This window comes from Cervus canadensis, chromosome 15 (genome assembly GCF_019320065.1).
Source record: "Cervus canadensis isolate Bull #8, Minnesota chromosome 15, ASM1932006v1, whole genome shotgun sequence".
Lineage (NCBI taxonomy): Eukaryota > Metazoa > Chordata > Mammalia > Artiodactyla > Cervidae > Cervus > Cervus canadensis.
The window spans coordinates 38,082,958-38,103,965 of record NC_057400.1 but is presented as its reverse complement, the minus strand read 5'-3'; the positions used below and the strand labels follow the sequence as shown (position 1 = coordinate 38,103,965).

Here is a 21,008-nt window from a genome sequence, read left to right as displayed (position 1 = left end):
TGGTAGGCATCTTACCAAGCATTTTACCTGTACTAATTCTTTTATTCTCACAGTAACCCTTTGAAGTATAGGACGGTGCTATTCATATCTTACAAATGAGGAAACCAAGGTGGTGATTTTCTTTATATTGTATATACTCTTTAAAAAATTTTCTTTTAGATTTTTAATTGGAGGATAATCGCTTTACGATGTTGTATGGTCTCTGCTCAACAGTGTCAGTCAGCCCTAAGTATGCATGGGTCCCCTCCCTGTGGAGCCTCTCTCCCAGCCCCCAAGGTGGTGATTTTACGTGACAGAGGTGGGATCACCCAGCTCAGCATGGTGAGCCACGTGAATGCCCAGCATTGCGGCTCAGGAGCCTAACACTCTCAAACCCTGTGCTCCACGGCATGCCGACCTCACTCGTCCACGGTCAGAGCTGCCTGGCGCCTGGCTCCCACCAAGAGCTGCCACTCAAGAGGCTCACAAGGGTACTGCTTACCTCACTTAAGATTTGGGTTTTATTTTAGTTCTTGAGGAGCCTGGGAAGATGACTTTGGCTGTTCTGAAAGAGGCTTTTACCCTAATCACTTTCTCTCTGTGTTATGAACACATCCAATGGTTGGGCCAGACTTCCAACTTATGGGGCACCTGTTCAGTCTCCACTAACAGTAGAGGGCTTTGACTCATCTGCAAATGTCCCATAAAAATGCTCTAGCATGTTGAAGCAAATGTAGTTACAAATTCAGACTTGAGTGGTAAACAGCTTTTAAAAATCCTACTTATTTGAAAGTCATTTTTCTTGAAGGTCTAAAGCATAATTAAGGGCCAGAAAAAATCCCTCTCTAAGAACTTGGGGACTTAGAGAAGGTGAGAGAATGAATCTTATTTACTTATTTATTTATTTAATCACTCAATCAATCAGATGCTGCGCTCCCTTGGCCAGAAGAATCAATAAAGGCTACACAAATTTATCGCAGTGATTTAATTTCTTTGGAGTGGTGCTTCTATAGTTGCAAAAATGATACTCATTTTTGAGAAAGTTATTAAAGATGGATATCATGTGGTATAAAATGATCAAGCAGAAACATTTAAAAATTGAAGTATAGTTGATTTACAATGTTGCATTCATTTCTGCTATACAGCAAAGTGATCCAGTTTTATATATATATATATATATATATATATATACACACACACATTTTTTATGTGTTCTTTTCTGTTATGGTTTAATCTCAGGATATTGAATGTCGTTCCCTGTGCTATACAATAGGATATTCCTTGATGGCTCAGTGGGTGAAGAATCTGCCAGCAATGCAAGAGACACAATAGATGTGGGTTAGATCTCTGGGTCTGGAAGATCCCCTGGAGGAGGAAATGGCAATGCACTCCACTATTCTTGCCTGGCAAATCCCACGGACCAAGGAGCCTGGCAGGCTACAGTCCATGGGGTCACAAAGACTCAGACACAGCTGAGCGATGAGGCACCCACACAGCTGTACAATAGGACCTTGTTGCAGCAGAAATATTTTCTTTCGCAAGAATAACTAACATCTAAATGCACATTTTGATTTATGTTGTGGTCAGCTAAGGGTGCCAAGAGCATCAGCTATGGGGACACGAAGATAGGCTGGAGAAGAGTGAGAGACTAAGGCTGGCTGTGGGGACCACCTTAGCGGAAGAGGGAGAAAGATGAAGATTCAAGGTGTAGAAGTGTTGTTCAGTTCACTTTACAGATGTCCCATGGGTACAGACGTCAGGATTGTCTTTCTCTGAGTAGAAGCCAGCTTGCCTGAAGGCAGAATGAATTGGTAGGGAAGAGTCTGGGTTCTAGAGCCAGACTGCTGGCTGGCTTACTGATGTTGATGTCAGTGACCTTAACGTTACCGGCCTTAATGTCAGTGACATTACTGACCTTAGTGTCGGTAACTTTAATGTTAGTGATGTAATCCATCCCGTTCATGTTGTTGGAGGGTTGCACATGGGGTGTTTAAACCTGTGTCTGGCACACTGCTACTGCTGCTACTAAGTCACATCAGTCGTGTCCTACTCTGTGCAACCCTCGAGACGGCAGCCCACCAGGCACCCCCGTCCCTGGGATTCTCCAGGCCAGAACACTGGAGTGGGTTGCCATTTCCTTCTCCAGTGCATGAAAGTGAAAAGTGAAAGTGAAGTCGCTCAGTTGTATCCAACTCTTAGCGACCCCATGGACTGCAGCCCACCAGGCTCCTCCATCCATGGGATTTTCCAGGCAAGAGTACTGGAGTGGGGTGTCATTGCCTTCTCCGTTGGCACACTGCTAGTTCTCACTAATTAGTGACAGCTTCTGTTGATGATGATCAAATTAGGTACCTTTCTTTGTTCCCAGTACTTTCTTACGCAAGGTATGGTGCATCAGGGCAGCTAGCATCAAACTTGGAGTTAGTAGCAACTTCATAGCCGTGTGATCCTTGGCACCTCCCAGCAGCAACTCAATTATTTGTAAAATGAGTATAATGATATTTATCCTACTGGTCTGTTGAGAAAAATCCTAATTTGTGAAAATGTTATAAAAATCAAAATCTGTGAAAGTGTTACAAATTTTATATAAAGTACTTTATATAAAGCATTTTAATGTGTTTTCCTTTTTTTTCCATACTTTTACAAGTCATTTAATTCTTCAAGTCTTATCTGCCTTTAAAAAAAAAATCCCCTTATATTTCTAAGTTCTAAATTTCACTCTCCATCAAGTGTGTTCATAGTGTTCTATAATGCTAAGAAAGCATCTCTGTAGCAGAAAAGACAGGTACACTATTTCACAGGTTCAGAAGTGCCTCTGACTTCAGGTTCATTCAGTGTGCTGAAAAGTCCCCTCAGAATGTCTAGAAAAGCTTCTTCCTTCCTCTGTATCTACATCTTTCAATATCTCACTTCTTTTTTAAAAAAGTTTTATTGAAGTATAGTTGACTTACAGTATCATATTAATTTCTGCTTTACAGCACAGTGACTCAGTTATACATATATATATAAATTTCCATATTCTTTTCTATTATGGTTTATCACAGGATGAGTATCTCACTTCTTTTCAAGACCCCTTCAGTAGTCACTTTTTGATGGAAGCCTACCATAACATCTAGTCTGAGTTATTCTGATTCCCTGCTCTGGGCTCCTGTTGTCCTTTCCACATATTAGTATACAATAAGGCTGTTCTCATATTATACTGTAATTTTTCCTTTTCAAATCTGTTTTCTAGCCTACAAATACCATCATCTTGATTGTCCTGTGTGACTGACGAAGAGGATGCTTGTTATATATTGATAGATTCCTTTTTAAATTTAATGAATCAGTCAGCTATTTAATATAAACTCACCCCTTGATTTTACAGCGGAGACAATCCAAAGAGCCCAAGTGAGTTGTCCAATATTACACAGCAGATCACAGGCAGATCGAGACTGGAACACAGGTGTCTAGGTTCTAGGTTTTGTGTTCTCTCTGGGTGGATGATGAATGATCTGTGCTTGGAATGCCAGCACGATGAAGGGTTTGACACTATCATTGTGGGTAAGCACAAAGATATTATTCCTATCTGATCTTCATGCAATGTAAAATATTTTTAAAAGGTAAAAAACGTTTTAACGGATTATTTACAATGGAAATGAATATGAAAATTTCCTATTCATTAGCAATGCCTTTTGAATGCATTAATAAGTACATTCTGTTTCTCTGCTGACACCTTTGTAAACCTTCTTTCATGGTAGTTGATGAGTAATTATTTTTGTCATGGGTGATCTCTACTATATGGGTCACTGTTTCTGTGTACTAAAGCTCTAATGTGGAATTCTCACTTGTATGTTAATTTTTGTCATTGCACTCTCCAGGTTTCATTGCTTCAGACATGACATCAAGACACTCCAGTACACAGTTGTGGTTAATCACACATTATCATGAAATGGGATCGCTTTACGACTACCTTCAGCTTACTACTCTGGATACCGTGAGCTGCCTGAGAATAGTGCTGTCCATAGCTAGTGGTCTCGCACATTTGCACATAGAGATCTTTGGGACCCAAGGGAAACCAGCCATTGCTCACCGAGACTTAAAAAGCAAAAACATCCTGGTTAAGAAGAATGGACAGTGTTGCATAGCAGATTTGGGTAAATTTTTTAAAGTATTTTTTAATTTACTGTTTTAACTTTTGTCAGGTTCCTGTTTAGCTGGGTTGCATCTTTTTCTCTCCTAACAGTTATGGAAAATTTCAAGAATGCAAATTGAAATGGCTTCATGGTGAACACCTGTATATCTACCAACCTAGATTCTCCCATGAACATTTTACTGTTATCATATATCCAGCCTCCTGTTTATCAGTACACCTCAATCTCTGGTACATTTCAAAGTCAACACAGACAAAAGAGCCTTTCCTTCCAGTGGCTTCAGCATACTCATCACTGTATCATTCACTGGGAGTTTTTGTTTACTTTTTTCTTTTCAGGTAAAATTTACATTTTACATTAATTGCACAGATCTTAACTCTCAGAGTTTTGACAGAAGCTGTAAAGTCCAAATCCCTGTCGAGATACAGATCTTCCTGTTACCCTAGAAAGTCAGTTTGGGCTGGTTCAGTTCGTTCCTGCCCCAGCCCACCCTGAGAGGCAACCACTACTGGTGCCTTCTGATTTCACAAGCCTTTATAGAAAGTAGGTACACACATGTAAATCCAGGGCTGATTCATATCAGTGTATGGCAAAAACCACTACAGTATTGTAAAGTAATTAGCCTCCAACTAATATAGATAAATGAAAAAAAAAAAAAAGAAAGTAGGTACACAGTTAAATAACCTATGGAATGAGTTTATCTTTAAAATGGTATCTAAAATTGTTCTTCTGTAACCAACGCAAAATTATATAAAGCAAAGGCGGCGGCGGGGGTGAGGCAGGGGAATCTCCAAACCAATTTACCATTTGCTCTGCTGAGATATGTCAGTCTTAGGTGGTAGAGTGATGCTTAATGTAGCTTTAATTGCATTATAAATAAGATAATTTTCATTTATAGTGGCATTCTATATAAAACCTACTTACCCTAGACCCGTAGAATATTGGCTGAATGATAGGCTAATGAGAATTGAATTGTAATACTGGGTCTTCATTTCAGTGGACCATTGGGGATGCCCACTCTACTTGGATAAAAAAATGTGTATCTTATTTTCATATCATTGTAGGTCTTGTAGGTATGCCAATAAAGGTTTAGGCAGTATGAGCTCTAATTACATAAATGATAAAATTGTTATTAAACACAAAGTATTTGACATATCAGAAAATTTTCTTTCTTTGGAATCCCTTTAAAGTCCTTGTGTTCATGCTGAGAAATTATTTTACAGTGTTTTCCAAGTATGACAAGGCATGACACATTTTTGTTGTGGCAAGCTGTGGTGTAGAAGACTGTTACGGCTATGCCAGGAGTTAGGAAGCTAAGGTGATGTGTGTTTCCCAGTTATTGAGCATATTTTTGTGCAGGTCCTTGAATCTGTTTACCTGCCCTAATTGCTGACCTGCTTATACTGAGTGCAAGAATGGGGAGCTTAGCAAGGGGGACTTCAGTGTTTGATACTGTGCCTTATATTTCTCTGTTGTTTGAAACTTTTATAATAGTGTGTTCATGTATTAATTCATGTTACTGAAAGTCAATTATGCCTCACACGATTCTTATGTAAGATTCAGAAATTTTATAAATGCTTTGCAAATAATCACTTAAATGGTAGATGCTGTTACAGTCCAGAGGCCAAGGGAAGATGGGCAGACTGAGGCAGCTGTTGGTTTTGGTTTATGGGACTTGGGGGAAATTTGCAGCAAACCCAACTGATTAATTATTTAATTACATTTATTTTGGCCTACAGCCCTCTAATTGGATTCATGGTTTCAAACACAACTTTGTGTTTTAAGGGGTCATTGTTCAGGGAAGTAGATCAGTAGTACGGGAGATAGTTCCTATGCGACCACAATTTATATTAGCTTTTTACTTTATACCTAGAAATTAAGAGTCACTATTATGTTGTTATTAATATTGCAAAACTACCAGTATTTTAGCAAAAATACCAGTAATGTATTTTCCTAACTTTTGATTATAAAAAAATTCAAACATAAAGACTGAAAAAATAGTTTGATGATCATTCATATTGACAACACCTAGATTCAACAGTTACTAAAATTTTGCCAGATTTCCTTTATCTATATGTGGCTGACTGTATATATTTGCAAATTCATTAGAAAATAAACTGTAGACGTCACAACTCTTTACTCCTAAATGCTTCAAAATGCACCCCCTAGAAATACTTTTCTTCCATAATCATACTTTATCACACCTAAAAGTTACTGATTATTCTTAAATATCATTTAATATCCATCTTCAAGTTTTCCAGTTTTTCTGAAATAGGAATTGAGGCACATTTCATTTGGTTGGTTTGTCTCTTTAGTTAGTTGTAACTACTGATTATTGGGAAACAAATTACCTCTAAAACTTAGCAGCTCAGAAGAACACAGATTTATTTTCTCACACAGTCAGTCAGCAGTCCCAGAACAGCTCGGGTCTGTGGTTCTGGCTCTCAGGATCTTAGAGGGGTAACAGTCAGGCCGGCAGTGAGGGCTGCAGGCATCTGAAGGCTTGCGTGGGGCTGGAGGGAACCCCAGGACGGCTCACTCTCATGGCCGCTCACTCACATGACACGCTCAGTTCCTTATCTTATGGTCCTGCTCACTGGGCTACTGGAGTATCCTCCAGCACTATGAATGCCCCCAGAGAGCAAACAGGAAAACATACGCCTTCTATGTTCTAATCTTGAAAATAACACACACTTTTCTGCCATGTTGTCTTTGATGGTCCAGCCCACGCTCAAGGCATGGGGAATTAAGTTTCTCCTCTTTAAGGGAGAAGTTTCAAAACACTCATGGATATATTTTTAAACCACCACAGCTAGCAACTCTATGCTTATTTAAACTGCACTTGTTTTGTATTCTGTTATCTTGACTGTTTGGTTCTGGAAATGGTGGAGGGGCATATATGATTTGGGAAATGTCCATAGTAGCTGTGGAATCTTAGGATTGATTATAAAATTAAGGGAAAGAGGAACCAGTCTGATTGAGTCAAATGCAGTTGCCAGTGTCTCTGGGAATTATTAAGGCTGAGATGACATGCAAGCTATCTCCCAGCTTTACATGGAGTTGTCATCCCACCCATTCAGAGCCATGGACTGGGTGGAGAAGCAACCTCCACAGATGACCTGAGGGATCCCCGCTGGGATACAAATGTTTACACAGCCTGCTAACTCCACTCTGGCAATTTTCATTATTCTCAGTGTCAGAGAAATCATTTTCAGTTGGTCTGCCTATGCATCAAAAATTCCATTCTCAAATAAACCATGCATGTATCTGTCCCTTGGTCTGTGAGGAATGTGGGTCTCTTTAATTGGCTGAGGAGTTCTGAAATGAGTCATGGTTTAAGACAGTGCTTCGAAACCATTTAACATGAGAGCTGGGCTTTGAATCTGGCTGGGGTCAGCTTAGTGTTCTCTGTATGTACGTGTGGCTGTGGAGAAAAAAGCCCGTGGGTTTGGTCCAGGCTACGTTCAGATGGAGCTTCCCAGGTGGCTCAGTAGTAAAGAATCCACCTGTCAATTCAGGAGACGTGGCTTTGATTCCTGGGTGGGGAAGATCCCCTGGAGAAGGAAATGGCAACCCACTCCAGTATTCTTGCCTGGAGAATCCCATGGGCAGAGGAGCCTGGCGAGGTATAGTCCATGGGCTCGCAAAGAGTCGGACATGAATGAGCGACTAAACAGTAACAGTTGTTCAGGTGAGCGGTCCTTCTTTAGGGACAGAGCAGGGCCCGGAGCAGTCGCCTCTTTGTGTAGTGATAAATTAACTCAAAGTCCCTTCTTCAAATGGTCTGAAGTTTGTTTGGAGACCAGTGGGAGTTGTACTGGAGCTTGGGAGCTTAATTTGCTCCTTGTTAAGTCATTTTGAGGCTCCCATTTAACAAGTGAGTCTGTTTTCTTGTGGATTTTGAACACCAGCTTCATATTGGTTTGGTGTATTACTGACTCAAAACTTTTTGTCTCTGAGGTTCCTATGTTAACCTATTACACCCAGGGCGTTTCTGGCATCAGCCCCACTTCCTGCTCTCACCTAAGTCATCACAACAGCACTCCAGGGGTGACTGGGGGTGGTGGGGGTGGGAGATGGCGCAGTCACCTTGGGGGCCACAAGAGGGCGCTGTTGACTGGGGTTGGTTTGAAAACCTCCCGCAACCCTCTGTGAGAAAGGGAGTGGGTTGACACTGTTGTCTTCTTCCTTTTAGGCCTGGCAGTCATGCATTCCCAGAGCACCAATCAGCTCGATGTGGGGAACAACCCCCGTGTGGGCACCAAACGCTACATGGCCCCTGAAGTTCTCGATGAAACTATCCAGGTGGATTGTTTTGATTCTTACAAGAGAGTCGATATTTGGGCCTTTGGACTTGTCTTGTGGGAGGTGGCCAGGCGGATGGTGAGCAATGGTAGGTAACCGATCTCATATAATGTTGTCTGAGTCCTCTTTTTTTTTTTTTTTTTGTCTGAGTCCTCTTGATCCTGCTACCTTTAAAAGGGCAAAGGGAATATTAAGTCCACATGGTTCCATGAATCGTATTTGTGAAGCTGTTGGCATTTATATTTGATTTATGGCTGGTCGGTGGAAGGCGCATAAGGGCAGTCTGTTTTAACTGCATAAAAGGAGATGGTGGTAGAAAAAGTATTTCTGCAAGAGACTACGTATTCCTTGATTGTTGGTATTTTTCCTTCAGTCTGTATTTTTCTTCTTTCCTCCATCCTCATGATTCTGTCTTTCTCCCATCCTTCCTGCTCCTCTGCTCTTTTCCCAAGTGATGTTTATCATGAGGAGAATGCTCAAGTAAATCTAAGGGTGAATCTTGCTATTGTAGATACGTTTACTTTCAAGTTTGGATTATTGAGAAGAGACTCAGGTTGCACACTAGGAATTCACTCCTTTGTAAGAGGCAGGCTGTACTTGCTGAGTAAGTGAAGTTTACATTTAGGAAGCTCTGAAGAGGAGGCTCATGCTGGTCCTTGTATAAGGAAGTTTCATGAAATGGTGGTGTTTGCCTTAGCCACTAGGGAAGCACATATTTGTCGATAATTCTTAACCTATATTCCCTATCATAACCTTTCACCTCCATCTTTCTTATCAGCCAAAAATACAAAAAATGCACTGTTGAACTTTACTTTAGTAAACTTAAATTATTGCATTCTGGAGGCAATATCTATTCTCATTCAAATACAACATGTGCCTCATCTACCCACAAAGCGGGTATCAGAGCAGCATCTCTCGAATCCACTAAATTGACCTCTTCACACCTTCACAACTGGAAGTCTTACTTCACAGAGGACACATCTGGAAATTGTTCTCGGAAAGCAGAAGAAAATGCTATATATTTAAACTGATACTCATTTTTAGGAGATGCTCTGCATTCCTGGGACCCACTGGGATCCTAGATTTAAAGTATTAAAGAATGCATGGAGTTGCTAACACATACTCCATCTCACCTTCCACTGATACTTTCTTGTAATGATTGAAATTCTTGGGGTAACCGTAATTTTCGAGAATAACACAGCCAGAGACTAGGAGGTTCTGTGAAGTGGAATTGGGGTGACATAACATAGTTTTAGTATGTAATAATTTAAACTGGCAAGCCTTTGTGGTAGCATTCCCTCCCCCACCCCCCAGCAGAGTTTTAACAAACTCTCTAAGGGTATCAGAGCCCTTGTTTCAGATTAAACATAAACACACAAATATTGTAACCTGACAGTTCTTTTAAAGATTTTTTTTTTTGGATGGAGTCATGAACATTTTCTTGGTAATTGTTTCTCAATTGTTGGGAGCTACTGACTTGCATTTTGTGCCATTCAAGCGCCTTGAGAATTGTTTGCAACAGAGTGATTGTTTTGCTGATGTATAAAGTTCTGTCTGAACTTTGCCTGAAATTGCACAGCGACTTCATTTCCCCATGCCCCTCCCTAATAATTCTTGAGAGGCTTAGAACTGAAAATCAAATTCTAATTAGTTTATCTTAAACACGTTAGAAAAGGATTGGTGTCATAATAAACCGTGTGATGGGAAACTTGCCCCAGATGAAGAGGAAGTTAATGTTCCAGGGCCAGGATGGTAGCAATCCAGCTGTGGGTGCTGGATCTGTGCCAGGCCAGCCTGTGTGATGAAAGCCGAACTTGGCAGAAACTCGGGACTTGGGCTTTGTAAGAACTCGTATTGCAAATTCGTTCCTGTGTCACAGGCTTAAACCCAAATGGCTTTTGAAGATCAGCGGTGATTAATAGGTGTCAGTTGGAAATTAGAGTCATTGGTTTAAAATGGTAGCTCAACAAAGAATAGTTTTCTCAATCTATCTTCTAACATTATTTCTGAAAATCGTGAAGGGGTAGAGGGAGAGAGACTATTTTGGATGTTTTCTGATTTACTGATCTCCTACTTACATCATGGTTTAGATTGTTCTCTGTTTCCTAAAAGTTTGTGGGTTGAGCTGCTGTTCTGTGGTTTGATTTTTAGGGGGCGGTAAGTCTCATTTTAAATCAGCCACTGCCCCTTGACAATGACTAATTTGGTATTTTCCTCCTTCTCTAGTTTCCCTTCTCTCATGAATGTGTACATGCACAAAGACAGAAATTAGTTCATCCAAGCTCAAACTTGCGAGTGTTCAATGCTGCTTGCAGATAGATCTATTAATATTTAGTAGTATTATTACTATCCCCAAACAGAAAAATGAGTAGGATTTGCCTTTGCCTTCCAACATTCATGTTTCTTTCGCCTTCTTCTTTATGCAACCATGTGTGTGTATATATATATATATTTTTTTTTTTACTTAGTTGTAATTCTGTAATTCTTAGATATAATCTGTGTCTTCTTCATTTGTGTTTTTTAATGTTCATCTGTTTTCATTTTTGGTGGTCATGTTAATGGTCAGTTCATGAATTTAACTTTTTCCATGTTGTTAGATATCCCATCTCCTCCATGTGGGGCCAGTAGTAAATGTCTTTGTTCATGACTTTTTCATTTAGGGAATTATTCTTAATCTGAAAAAAAGTAGACCTATTAGGTCAACGAATATGGATGTTTTTATGGCTTGACACATATTGCCAAATTGCTTTCCATAAGAGTTGTTCTAATTTACAATATCCCGCTCACCCCAGGGTGTGATGTACCTATTTCACTTTCTTACTAGCTTTAAGAACTGACATTAAAAGGATATATATTTTTGAAATTATTGCATATTAAATGTACCTCATTTAAATATATGAATATCTTATCTTAGGAAGGTCATTATAATTATGCGTCCTTTGAGTTCCTGAGTCCATTATAAAAATTGATGACCAGATAGTTCTCCTGGAGCAATACGATCCTCAAGTGAACCATGAGTATAAAAATATGTTGCATTTTATATTTTCATGGGAACTTTACATTTCTTTGCTACTAATAATAAACTTCATGCTGTGTCTGTACAGGAAATGAGAGTTCAGTCCATTTTCGCATCTGAAATTATCTCAGTAGTGTCTTTTGGAATTTACTGTTTGTGTTTAGTTTGATACTGAATTTGGAATTGGTCAGAAGGAAAACCATTTTCTCACCCTTTCCGGGTAAATTTTCTATGTGAATCTAAGGCAGGGTTTTGCTTGGATCACTAATGCTTAAGCTGAAAAGTGTACAGTAGGATCACCTAGAAACACAGACTACTGAACCCACCCCCAGTCTCTGATTGATAGGGCTGGGGCTGGACCCAGGATTTCGTTTTCTAACAGGGCCCCAGGTGATGCTGTGCTGTGGTCAGAGACTGTACTCTTGAGATCCCAGGTTAAAATGGAATATATTATGTCAGTCTCAATCAGGCCGGGAAATAAAGACTGTCCCTAGGATGATGATAGAGGCTGTGAAAGCAGGATTTCTTGGTTTGTGTTCTGATACGTGAAACTTGCTCTCTCTTCTAAGCTGAAGCAGGGTTCCTTTCTCCTTTCAGTCTTGTAGCTAGGCCTTGGCCTTTCTTTCTGGAGTTCTGCTACTTCTCTGGCAGTACTCTTCCTTTCTTCGTTTAATATATAGTTCTGCAGACACACTGCTTTCTTACTTGGATTCAGTGTGATATGGAGGCAGAACTTGACATGTGGACACCACAGGTAAGTGGGTGCATCATAGCTCACTTGTGCCATTTAGCTTTGGGTCTGATCAAAATACCTCTAGTAGCCCCAACCAAGCATCCTGCAGCTGTTCCCTCTTGGGATCAGAAGTCCTTTCTCTGAAGCCTCAGCTTTCAGGGTTTAGAACCCTGTATGTAGAAGCAACAGAGCTATGTTGCTCTAATACTCTGGTCATCTGCTTATGGCTTTAAAAACTGAAATGATCTTCACTGTCCCTCCTTTGGCACATCTTTGACTGTAGCATCATCCAAGCAGCATGAGCCTCTGTCATACCCTTCACGTGTCTCCTCTTCCCTGCCCACAGGAGGGTTCTGCAGACACACTTCCATTGCCCTGTGACTGGCTTTATTTTGTGATGGAATCCAGTGTGGCAAAAAGCATTTGTATCTTATTGAAAAAGCCCTGCTGGCCAAGCTACATCTCTTAATGGGGTGTGGACTAGGAAATACTTGTTAGAATAAGCTTATGTTTGGCACACATACTTTGGAAAACCTCCTCTGTGAGTCCTTGGCTGGCCAAGGAAACACGGGTGCGTCTAGTTCCTAAGCACAATGGGCTTGTGTACAGAAACCACAACAACGCGATTTTCTTCAGCAACTTAACATCCAGTGTGTTTCATGGTTTTGTTTCACTATTTCAGTGTCTATTAAGGTTTGAACGAAGGGGAGAAACATATTAGAGAAATTTTTAAGTATTCAAGAAATTTCTTTCAGGTTTATTTTGTCTGAGGCTTTAAGTGTGGGCTTGGGTCTGCCTGAAGTGCGAGAGACCCAGGTTCGATCCCTGAGTTGGGAAGATCCCCAGGAGAAGGAAATGGCAATCCACTCCAGTACTCTTGCCTGGAGAATCCCATGGACGGAGGAGCCTGGTAGGCTACAGTCCATGAGGCTGCAAAGAGTTGGACATGACTGAGCAACTTCACTTTCACTTTGGGGCAAGAATATAGAGGTGGAGTAGTAAGGGAGGATTTTTTTCTTGATTCCTGGAATTTTAGGGCCTTGAGTTAAAAGGTCTAGACCAGAGGAGGACAGTCAGTTGACCTCACGACAGAATAATGAGAGGCCAGCAGAACTTTACTGAGTGGTGTTTGCTGCTTACTGGTCTCTCTTCCTTGACACACCTTTCAGAGCCCGTCCACCAAGGCAAGCCTCTGTGATGTCAACCTCCTAACAGCCCCGGCATCAAGTGCATGATGCATTCTTCTTGTAAGGCCTCCACAGCCAGGAAATGCTTCCAACTCTAGTGGAGCATCTCCCTCTAGGTTGAGGTTTGTGAGATGTAAGGTGTGTGGTTATAGCTTAACTCAGAACATGGCTACGCCTTTGACATCTCCTCTGACAACTGTAACATTAATCAATGTTTTTAGTAGGGCTCGACTGGGCAGCAGTCTCTGAACCATTTGCTTTGGCTCTGTTTCTTTGCTGGGAATCTGAGTAGCGGAAATGACTTTTAACAGATTTCAGATGATGCGTTTAGTCTTGACTTTGATGTACATGGTTCCACAGGCCCATGAACTGGAGGGGGGGTAGTGGGATGAGGTCATCGCTGCCACAGGTGTACTTTACTTAGCAGAGAACAGAGCTGTCCTTCCAGCTGTGTTCCTGTTTCAGAAAGGTGCCCCTCCCTTGGGGAGAAAAAGAGCTTCCCAGCAAGTGCGCCCTGTTGGTTCAGGTGTGACTCTCTGAAATCTCTGGCAGTGAGGCAGGGTCAAGGAGGACTGGGACTGGAACCCCTCGGCTGTCATCACCTTGGCTGTAGAGGGCCATCCATTTGTCTGTCGGTCGTTTTTTATGTGGGCCATGGCATGAAAACTGTGTTTGAAACCCCCCTGTGAGGAGTGTTAAGCAAAGTAACACAAGTAGATTTTTTTTTTTAAGTAACATTTTTCATTTATTTTTTAAGATACATTTATTTGGCTGTGCTGTATCATAGTTGTGGCATGTGAGATCTAGTTCCCTGACCAGGGATCGAACCCCAGCCCCTTGCACTGGGAGCAGAGTCTTGGCCACTGGATCACCAGGCAAGTCTCAACAGATACATGTTTTTTAATCTTGTTCCTACCATGAAAAAATGAATCTCTGAAAACAGTGCTTCCCAAGATTCTTTCATACACATACTACCTTTATGATCTTTTTCCTATCCAAGTGCCACTTGGACCATTATTTTCTTAATCGTTTGAAATTTTTCAAACAGTTCTTTTTAAAAGAAATTAATGTCACTACTGGAAGTGGGAAAGCCAACATCCCATGGCATTAAATGGAAGATAATGTTAAAAATACATATATAGTTATTTAATAAGATGAAAAAGTTTTGTCTGTGAACCATTTTCTCACAGGTCATCCCTGAAGGAAACACTGTTAACTTACAGAATTTTCTCAGAAGCCAACCATAAAGCACCCTGATTCTCTATAAAGTGGCTTTAGTTGTAATGGTCTAATTTCTGAAGGGTTTTTTAATTCCTGTAGGCATTAACTGTTAATGGTAGCACACTGTATGTATGTAGGTGCTGGGGGTTCTCTTTCCCTCACCTGTCACTTGGATGTGTCCACCCAAGTTGTGGGGCAGTGGAGAGAGTGTGACATGGAGTGAGCCCACTGTTGTGATGAGATGTACGCACTGCCCCATTTTGGGCTTGGTGGGCAGAGATCTAGAATACAAACAGGGAAGTGGATTCTGGTTTGTCATTAATTAGCAGTGAGCTTAGACAAGTACATTTTCCTCAGTTTCTTCTCCTGAAGGAAAAGAAGGCTGTGATCTACCTGACTCTTAACATCACATGGATGTATTATTTTTTCTTTTAATTAATTATTGGATATTGGAGTGTAATTGCTGCACGGTGCTGTGTTAGTTTCTGCTACCCCATGAAGTGAATCAGCCACATGCATACATACATCCCCTGTCCCACCCCCACTTCCCATCCCACCTCACTCGGTCATCACAGAACCCCGACCTGAGCTCCCTGCACTATACGGCAGCCCCATGCAGGTATCTTTGCATGGATATCTTCAGATTGTTCAAATTATAACTAAGTCTACAACCCCTTATTATCTGCAATTGAAAAAAATCCCCCAAACTTTGAAAGCCAAATGGTTTGGGTATGGAGGATCGCGAGGAAGGCCTTCTTTCTGGACACTTGCACTTTCAGAAAGACCCCTCTGGTGTTTCATGTGGTTTGAAGCCCTGTCCAGGGCATTCTTGAAATCGTGATGTGTCCTTTACAGGTGTTGGAACTAAGGCCTGGCAATTAAGGCTTTTACTTAGGACCAGGCAGTGAATTAATGCCAGGGATATTGTTGGTAAAGGTATATTTGCCCCAGAGAAAAATATCACTTAGACATATGTCTAGGAATAAAACTGTATAAATCAGATGCACATGTCCAACGTTGTGGGGGAAGAGGTTATGGATAATTTCTCTGAGTCTTTCCGTGGCTCTTGAAGTTTCACCCCCCTAAAGTGGAGAAGCAAGGCCTGGCAGGCTTTGTCCCTCCTTGACCGCTCTTGAAGCGCTCGTCTCCTGCGCGCTCCTCGATCCTTTGTTGCTGTGCCACTTCTTTGGCACTTGAAGTCCTTTGTATTTTTAGCCCCCTTTGCTGAATGCACGCTGTTCTCTTCGCTGGCTCACGATTTGGCAGTTGCTTATTGGGTGCTACTGTAAAAGGACTTGAAAGTCCACTTGTTTTCTGGCAGAAGAGGAACAGTTGTAAGTAACTTCCTGCCTCGACAACATGAGTCATTTCACAGCCTAACCTTGATCTCTCACCCATCCCCCCATATGTGCACCCACATCAGCCACAGGAAATGTCCCTGCCCCTCCCCAACATGCAGGGATCGTTATAAACCCCTTGTCTTTGTCCCGTCTCCCGCCCTGTGCCCCCCACCTGGAGTGCCCCCTCTCCTTGGCGTGTTCTCGTCCCATAGTCTTTCTTGACAATTCCTCTCTCTCTTCCCTCAAGTCCTGGCTCCCAGAAAGTTTGTTAGGCTTCCATGGCACCAGGGTTATTATGTCTGGTACTTACACCACACAGGTGGTGCAGTGTTCATTCTCTAAAACGCCCTGAGCACCGTGTCCCCCCTCTTCTCCCTACTCCTAGTTTGTATTTTTTTCACATCTTCTTTTCCCATTATTTTGATCACCAACATCACATCTTTATTTGTATATCCTTGGTGCAAAGGACAACCTCTGGATCACACAGTTTAAGGGATTAAAGTGGTCTTTGAGCCAATTTGGAAACTAGCAAGTAAAACTTAGAACGTCTATCTTTGCCTTTCAAGATATATAAAAGGGGTAAAAAAACAATTTTTTTTAAAATAAGATTTCCATTATCTAAGCAAAAAAAAGAGAGGGGCTTGTCTTCATCTTCCACTAGAGTTCCTTGAAAACTGAGAGCATGTCTTATACTTTTATCATCCTCAATGTTTAGTATGATGTTCCACACATGGTTGGTATGTAACGTACTTTGAAATAATTGCTTTCCCTGACCTGAGGGAGTTCTAGATGACGGTGGAGTTTAATCCTAGACTTATTTTATTCTGGGGAAGCATGATCAACATTAGATGGAGAGAGTCAACCATTTGTCCAATGGTTGACAAGAGGTGTGACTAAGTCCCAGACATAATGAATTAAATGGTCTCTTTAAACTTGATTCCTTTTGTTAAAAAATGGCTGTTAAAATTAAAATATGGAGAACTATAAACCCAAAAGAAAACATCTTCATATAGTAAAATTTACTGTTGAGTATTCCCAAATTCTGTTTTAAAAATCTAACTGTACTTTTGCATTTACATAAAAATTCAACTTCATAGTCGCATAACCCTTCCCAAGCTGGCTAGGCAAATTACTCCCAAATGGCTATTATGCTAGATTTTTAAAGAATGATAAAGTAGGCACAATCCTACTGTTTCATATAAGTTCATGTGGCCCTTATAAAGGTATAAATTATCTTGCAGGTCTGTGTTCAGCTCTGTTTTATGTGATGTCTCCTAGTAATACGTGTATTGAAAAGAATTAAAATATTGTTTGAATGCTTCCTAGGGACCTGACAAGAGTATTAGTAGATAAGGCCTCTGAGATGAAGTATCTTAAGTCATCTTTTGAAAGCAGTGATTTATGCCCAGTCTGAACTGTTTATGATTTGCCAGGAAAGGTTCTAATCCACTGACTAGTACACGTTACAAACACAGTCAAGCAATGTGGGTAAGTTAGATTTTAAAATATCAATTATAATTTTTAAATCTAATGTAGACTACATTCCATTTTTAAAATGTATCTATGAAGTTTAACAAAACTATAGTATTTAACATATGTTCCTTATCATGACTAATCTTTTCCATAAACGGTTTGTATTTATATGGGATCTGTTAGAACAGCTTCTCACCGTTAATTTCTTTGACAAATGAAAGGAGATTGCAAAACAATTATCTTCCCGTCTGTGCCAATAATCGATCTGGTAGGTATTTAGGAACAGAAGTTACATGGAGGAAGAGGGCAGTAAACCAGGGAATCCACTATCCACATTGTTGAGGCCTTTGATGATGGAAGAAAAGTAATGGATTTCCTGGGTTTTATTTCTATAAAGAAATAAAAGAAAAGAATATAAAGAAAAATATAAATAAAAGAATCCATTTTCTAATTCCAAATTATTTGTTTAAATTTTTCTGTTTGTGGAACTACTTTTCTTTGCAAAAAGTAAGGAACTGATGTAATTTTGCTGGGGAAAAAGATTTCCAAGGCATTGAAGACCATGCAGGAGCAGAAGCAGAAATTAGCCACTTTCATAATTGCCTGGGAGTGAGGAAGAGTTCATTCTTTTTAGCCATTCTTCTCCTTTCCAAATGACTGTCCTCTGCATTTTATTTTGTGCCTTTGATCTAAGAGGAAATAATAGAGCCATCAAACAGACAGCTGTGAATGACAGAGGGTACTTAGAACATATGGGATGAATGAGGAAATTGTATTTCATATTATATTATTTGCATCCTCCGAAGGGGATGGATTATTTCACAGCAGTGACTTTTTCCCTAATAACAGAAAGGGGTATTTTGCTGATGGTTTTGGATTATTTGCCTCTAGCTCTAGTTCATGGACTGCATTTCATTTCAGTTTATGGTTTGAAGTTACTAGATTCATGTACCTTCTTTAGGTATCTTGACCCTATTTAATCAAAGAGATTCTCTTTGCGTAGTAGTCACATTTTCTTCTAACAGTTGTTGCCCTTAAGTTCTCTGCAGGGCTTCCTTCCTTTGCTTTGTTTTCCTTGTATTTTTAAGACCTACCTGTGGCTTTTAGGATCATCTTGAAGTTTGAGGAAGGTGATCAGTGCTTTTTCTTTTTTTTTCTGCATTGTATCCTGTGATGCCCATCAATAACACCCTGGAAACCTCTATTCTTCTGCTAACCAACACAATTCTTGTCCATGTATGAAGGTATTGTGGAGGATTACAAGCCACCATTCTATGATGTGGTTCCCAATGACCCAAGTTTTGAAGATATGAGGAAGGTAGTCTGTGTGGATCAACAGAGGCCTAACATACCCAACAGATGGTTCTCAGACCCGGTAAGAGTACTACGCTTGCTTCATGTCAGAGCTATACTGTCTCTACATTTGTATACAACTCTATACATACCAGAGTTTCAGCTGGTAGGGTGATCTGTTCTGTTGCTTTCTCTCCCTATTTTATGTAAAAGGGCTTTAGACCTAGTTGAACAGGTTCACAAAGTGGTCTCATTCTTGAAAGAGCCACATCGATAGATCTTGATAACAAATGACAACATTCACAAGATTTTCTACCCTGGACCAGCTCCAGGAATTGGGAGACTCATTACTATGCCACTAGCGCTGGGGCTGCAGTTTCACCTGTAAACCAGGAGACTTGAATTAATGCCTTTAAACTCTTTTCTGTCTCTGCATATCTGAAATTCCAAACATAGGCTGTTTAATGCTAATAATCCTTAATTGCCGTTGTTAAGTAGTAAGTAGCAAATCTTAAGACATTGAGAAATGACCCTATTTGCATATTTCAGTATTAACTGAATTAGTACTGTGGCTTTTAATACCCATAAAAGCATCAAGGGGTCCAGACTGGCCTATGTAATTGACTTGGTAAAGTCAGACGGTAGCATTAAGACACTCAAGAGTGGCTTCTTTATCAGTGGCCAAGGCTTTGATTATTGTGTAAGGAAGATGTTAATAACATCACAAGACCTGCAGAGCCCTGCAAAATGGTTGACATAACATCTGCCCAGCTACTTATTCACTGTGGTGTTGGTTCTTTCTCTCCTCAGACATTAACTTCCCTGGCCAAGCTGATGAAAGAATGCTGGTATCAAAATCCATCTGCCAGACTCACAGCCCTGCGTATCAAAAAGACTTTGACCAAAATCGATAATTCCCTAGACAAATTGAAAACTGACTGTTGACATTTTCACGGTGTCAAGAAGGAAGATCTGACGTTGTTGTTGTTGTCCAGCTGGGACCTATTGCTGGCCTGACTGGTTATCAGAACAGAATCCATCTGTCTCCCTCCCCAAATGGCTGCTTTGACAAGGCAGACATCTTACCCGGCTGTGTGCTGGGGAAGACACCAAAACCACCCTAACCTCGCTCAATGACTGTGACCTGGGCATTTCACAAACTGTTCACACTGCAGAGACTTACCGTTGGACAGACAATGTTGCAAATGTAGGGAACTGGAGGAACACAGAGAAATCCTAAAAGAGATCTGGGCATTAAGACAGTGGCTTTGCATATCTTCACAGGTCTCCTAGACACTCCCCACGGGAAACTCAAGGAGGTGGTGAATTTTTAATCAGCAATATTGCCTGTGCTTCTCTTCTTTATTGCACTAGGAATTCTTTGCATTCCTTACTTGCACTGTTACTCTTAATTTTAAAGACCCAACTTGCCAAAATGTTGGCTGTGTACTCCACTGGTCTGTCTTTGGATAATAGGAATTCAATTTGGCAAAACAAAATGTAATGTCAGACTTTGCTGCATTTTACACGTGCTGATGTTTACAATGATGCTGAACATTAGGAATTGTTTATACACAACTTTGCAAATTATTTATTACTTGTGCAGGTAGCAGTTTTTACAAAACTGCTGCATGCATATGTTAAAGCTTATTTTTATGTGGTCTTATGATTTTATTACCAAAATGTTTTTAACACTATACTCTGAAATGGACATTTTCTTTTATTATCTGTTAAATTCACATTTTAAGTGCTTCACATTTATATGTGTGTAGACTGTAACTTTTTTTCAGTTCATATGCAGAACGTATTTAGCCCATTACCCACGTGACACCACCGAATATATTACTGATTTAGAAGCAAAGATTTCAGTAGAATTTTAGTCCTGAACGCTGTGGGGAAAATGCATTTTCTTCGGAATTATCCATTATGTGCATTTAAACTCTGCCAGAAAAAAAATAACTATTTTGTTTTAATCTACTTTTTGTATTTAGTAGTTATTTGTATAAATTAAATAAAATGTTTTCAAGTCAAAGTGAATTTTGTTCAACATAAAAAAAGATCTACATATTATAAAGCATTTTCTTATGGAAACAGAAGCACAAAACTAATTTGTAAGTCAAATTTGCATAAGTCTATTAGTGAACTTTAAGGTTCTAAGGAGGATGCCTCCATCTTAAATTTGGTACCAGAAAATTGAAACTTGGTGGGGTGGAAGGGCTGCAATTTTATTTTTTTCTTAGATCTGTTGCCCCCACTACAAAGCTGGAGAAACTAACTGTCTGACCTGCCTCCTTAGAAAGAGACTTGTGAATGTAAGTGAAAAGAAGAAGG

General features: G+C 40.3%; 1 protein-coding gene across 2 annotated transcripts in view; it reads left to right on the top strand.

Annotated features, from left to right (window-relative positions):
* Positions 1 to 20,709, top strand: part of ACVR1 (activin A receptor type 1) — a 127,286-nt gene extending 106,577 nt beyond the window's left edge. For both annotated transcript variants that reach the window (XM_043488353.1, XM_043488352.1), the window contains exons 7-10: positions 3,837 to 4,112; positions 8,305 to 8,502; positions 18,629 to 18,759; positions 19,488 to 20,709. In XM_043488353.1, the coding sequence (XP_043344288.1) occupies positions 3,837 to 4,112; positions 8,305 to 8,502; positions 18,629 to 18,759; positions 19,488 to 19,622 (740 nt within the window). In that variant the 3' untranslated portion in view covers positions 19,623 to 20,709. The remainder of the gene's footprint in view (positions 1 to 3,836; positions 4,113 to 8,304; positions 8,503 to 18,628; positions 18,760 to 19,487) is intronic.
* Positions 20,710 to 21,008: the final 299 nt, after the last annotated feature.